This window comes from Nicotiana tabacum, chromosome 8 (genome assembly GCF_000715075.1).
Source record: "Nicotiana tabacum cultivar K326 chromosome 8, ASM71507v2, whole genome shotgun sequence".
NCBI classification, from domain to species: domain Eukaryota; kingdom Viridiplantae; phylum Streptophyta; class Magnoliopsida; order Solanales; family Solanaceae; genus Nicotiana; species Nicotiana tabacum.
This window is the reverse complement of record NC_134087.1, coordinates 164105142-164108572: the sequence shown is the minus strand read 5'-3', so window position 1 is coordinate 164108572 and position 3431 is coordinate 164105142. Positions and strand designations below refer to the sequence as shown.

Below are 3431 nucleotides of genomic sequence, written 5' to 3'. Positions count from 1 at the left end.
TTATTTTTTGTTAATGCTCTATATAAACATTAATTGATAAAAATCTAAAAAAATGGAAAGCTATCTATCTTTCATGATGATCAAAATATATTGACAGTGTAAGAAAATCGTTTTAAACTATTCTCCACATATATAATTTAAATCATTTTAAATTACGCAATGTGAATCTAAATTTATAAAACTGACCCCACTTTCACCATATTTGGTTAATAATCTCCTCTCAACCCCTCCATTTACTTTTTCCCACTACAAGTTACACCCCTCTACCCCCACTACACACATGCACGACTCTTTCTTCCCCTAAATACTGTCACTTCCCTTCTCTATAAAAACTCAACCACAATCCTCAAAACCAAATACTAGTTCTTTCTTCTACCCAAAAAAATCTCATTTCTCTGTTTCCCTAAGATCCAGGGCATGGCTACCTTTACACTTCTCTCTCTCTTTATTCTCCTCTCTTTGCTCTCTGTTGCTCATTCTGGATCCATTGGAATCAACTATGGCCGAATCGCAAATAATCTCCCTCCACCAGCCCAAGTCGTTCAGCTCCTCAAAACCCAAGGCGTTAACAGAGTCAAGCTTTATGATACTGATTCCAATGTTCTCACAGCCCTTTCTGGCTCTAATATATCAGTTACTGTTGCTCTCCCCAACGAGCAACTCGCTGACGCTGCCGGAAAACAATCTTTCACTGATTCATGGGTCCAATCCAATATTCTAACTTATTACCCAAAAACCCAAATAGAATCCATTGCTGTAGGAAACGAAGTTTTCGTAGACCCGAAAAATACAACCAAATTTCTCGTACCTGCCATGAAAAACATGTACGCATCTCTCGTTAAATACGGCGTCGCTCAATCAATAAAAGTTTCATCCCCTGTAGCTCTCAGCGCGCTGGGAAATTCCTACCCTTCGTCCGCCGGTTCTTTTAAACCGGATCTTGTCGAACCCGTTATTAAACCGATGCTGAGTTTCCTCAAACAAACAGGTTCTTACCTCATGGTCAATATTTACCCCTTTTTCGCGTATGCTGCTAATACGGACACGATTTCGTTGGATTATGCTTTGTTTAAGGATAACAAAGGTGTAACGGACCCGAATAATGGGCTTGTTTACAAAAGCCTGTTTGAGGCCCAAATTGATGCTGTTTATGCAGCGATGAAAGCTGTGGGTTTTGGTGACGTGGCAATGGCGGTTTCTGAGACTGGCTGGCCTTCTAAAGGTGATGAAAACGAAGCTGGTGCTGGTGCTGATAATGCTGCTGCTTACAACGGTAATTTGGTTCGTAGAGTGTTGACTGGAAGTGGGACCCCTTTAAAGCCCAATGAACCTCTTGACGTGTTTTTATTTGCTTTGTTTAATGAGAATCAGAAGCCCGGGCCCACTTCTGAAAGGAACTACGGGCTTTTCTATCCTAATGAACAGAAAGTTTATGATATTACCCTCACAAAGGAGGGTTTGGAGAATGGGCCCACCATGAATAACGGGAGTAAAAACACGGTGGTGACTGCGCCGGAGCCCGCGGCGGCGCCGGTTAGCGGCGGAGATGTGGAGGCGAGTAAGGTGGGGAACACGTGGTGCGTGGCCAATGAGAAAGCTGCACGTGAGAAGTTGCAGGCAGCGTTGGATTATGCTTGTGGTGAAGGTGGGGCTGATTGCCGTCCGATTCAGCAGGGTGCCACGTGTTACGATCCGGATACGCTGGAGGCTCACGCTTCTTATGCGTTCAATAGCTATTATCAGAAGAATACACGTGGGGTTGGAACGTGCGACTTCAACGGAGCAGCCTACGTTGTCACTCAACATCCCAGTGAGTATTCCATTTGCTTCTCTTTCAACTATCCCTTGCTTCTCTTTCAACTATTACAAAAATACGATTCAATAAGTCCATTATATTATGATATTTAATTAAAAGGGATAATTATAGAATACATATAAGAAGGTATTTTCTCATTTTATGTCGTGACTGAATCTCCTAGTGAGGATTTTTTAACTTATCTTACACCTAGTACGTACAAAAATACATACAGCGGCATCATCATATTTTAATGTATATATTTAGAAGGCAGAAGGGTAGTTATGGAATAAATAGAAGGTCTTTTCTTATTTAGTTTATATTGTTTAGAAAATTGCTAGATGATCTACCCGTTACTATCCGTTAGGTAGACGATCTATTCATTGATTTATTTATCAATCCTTTTATCCATTGGTTTTATAATCATTACATAAATCAAACTCTTGTTGAATACATTTACGATATTATAATTATTATTTTCTTAAAAAACTATTGACTACTTGTCCATTTTGATTCGATAAATTCTTTTCTTAACATATTGCATGAGAGTAGGCAAAATTTAATAGACAAAAGTAGTCTTGACATTGTTGGAATTCGAGCTCGTGACTCAATAGTTCAACTTGTAGGCATTCTACCACTTCGTTGTATGTTTTAGGGATGACAAAGCAACGTTCTTCATATTTATTTATTAGAATAGCTTTAACAATTTCATAAAAATTACAAGTATTTTAACAAAAAGAAGGGTCTTATTTTCATATTTGTTGCAGAAATTAAACTGTTTTTTGGCATTAACCAAAGATTGAATTTCTTCCTATTGCAGAATATGGCAGTTGCAAGTTTCCGACAGGATATTGATTTGGTCCGTGCTTTTGAGGAAAAATCTCAACTAATGATGAGGATTTGTTGAGAAAAGTTGCCTGCAAATGGTCCTCGTTATTGGATAAAGGGGCCCAGGGATGGACATTCTTTTCTTTAATAGTATTATATTTATATAATTTTAGTATATAGTTCGTAGGTGGACGTTTGATCTATATGATACTTTGAAGTTTTCTTTGTAATTATACCTACTTTTAATTAAATAGTGCTGAATTGTTTTAGACGCTATTTCATTATTTTATTTTTTTATAGATATATGTCGGCAAAAGTTCATTTCCTTTTCATCTGCTTTTGTCTTGGTTCCACTTGAATAGGTGGCTTTAGAAAAACATATGACAAGTGAAAAAAATTGTTCTCCTGATAGGATTATTATATGTGTTGGTGAAGAGTAATTAAATAATAGGGGTATTCGGTGAACTATGCACAAATTAATCCATACACCATTTTAGTAAAAGAAAAGAAAAACGTCATGCCTTGTCAATAGACAATATGTAGTCTCTGTCTCATTAATTTTTACAGAAACCATATGTCCATTAAAATATAGTTTCAAAATATTGAAGAAAGTTTCAATCTAAATTCGTTTTAATTTATTCAGAGAAACTGTTCTTATTAATCAAACACTAAGAAGAGTTGTTGAGTCCTTGCAAAAACTGAAAAACTTTGAAAGTCGTATTGAATTTTTTCTTCCCAAAACAAGTCTTTTAAAATTTTTGAAGCAAACCAACCCACCTTAATGTCATGATCCGCCACATCATCATGC

General features: G+C 37.0%; 1 protein-coding gene across 2 annotated transcripts; it reads left to right on the top strand.

Annotated features, from left to right (window-relative positions):
• The first annotated feature begins 338 nt into the window (after positions 1–338).
• On the top strand, positions 339–2897 carry LOC107820469 (glucan endo-1,3-beta-glucosidase 13-like). Of its 2 annotated transcripts, NM_001326066.1 has the most exon segments (3): positions 372–1488; positions 1491–1810; positions 2616–2897. In NM_001326066.1, coding segments are annotated over 2 exon segments (1074 nt in total). In that variant the 5' UTR covers positions 372–417; the 3' UTR covers positions 1494–1810; positions 2616–2897.
• Positions 2898–3431: the final 534 nt, after the last annotated feature.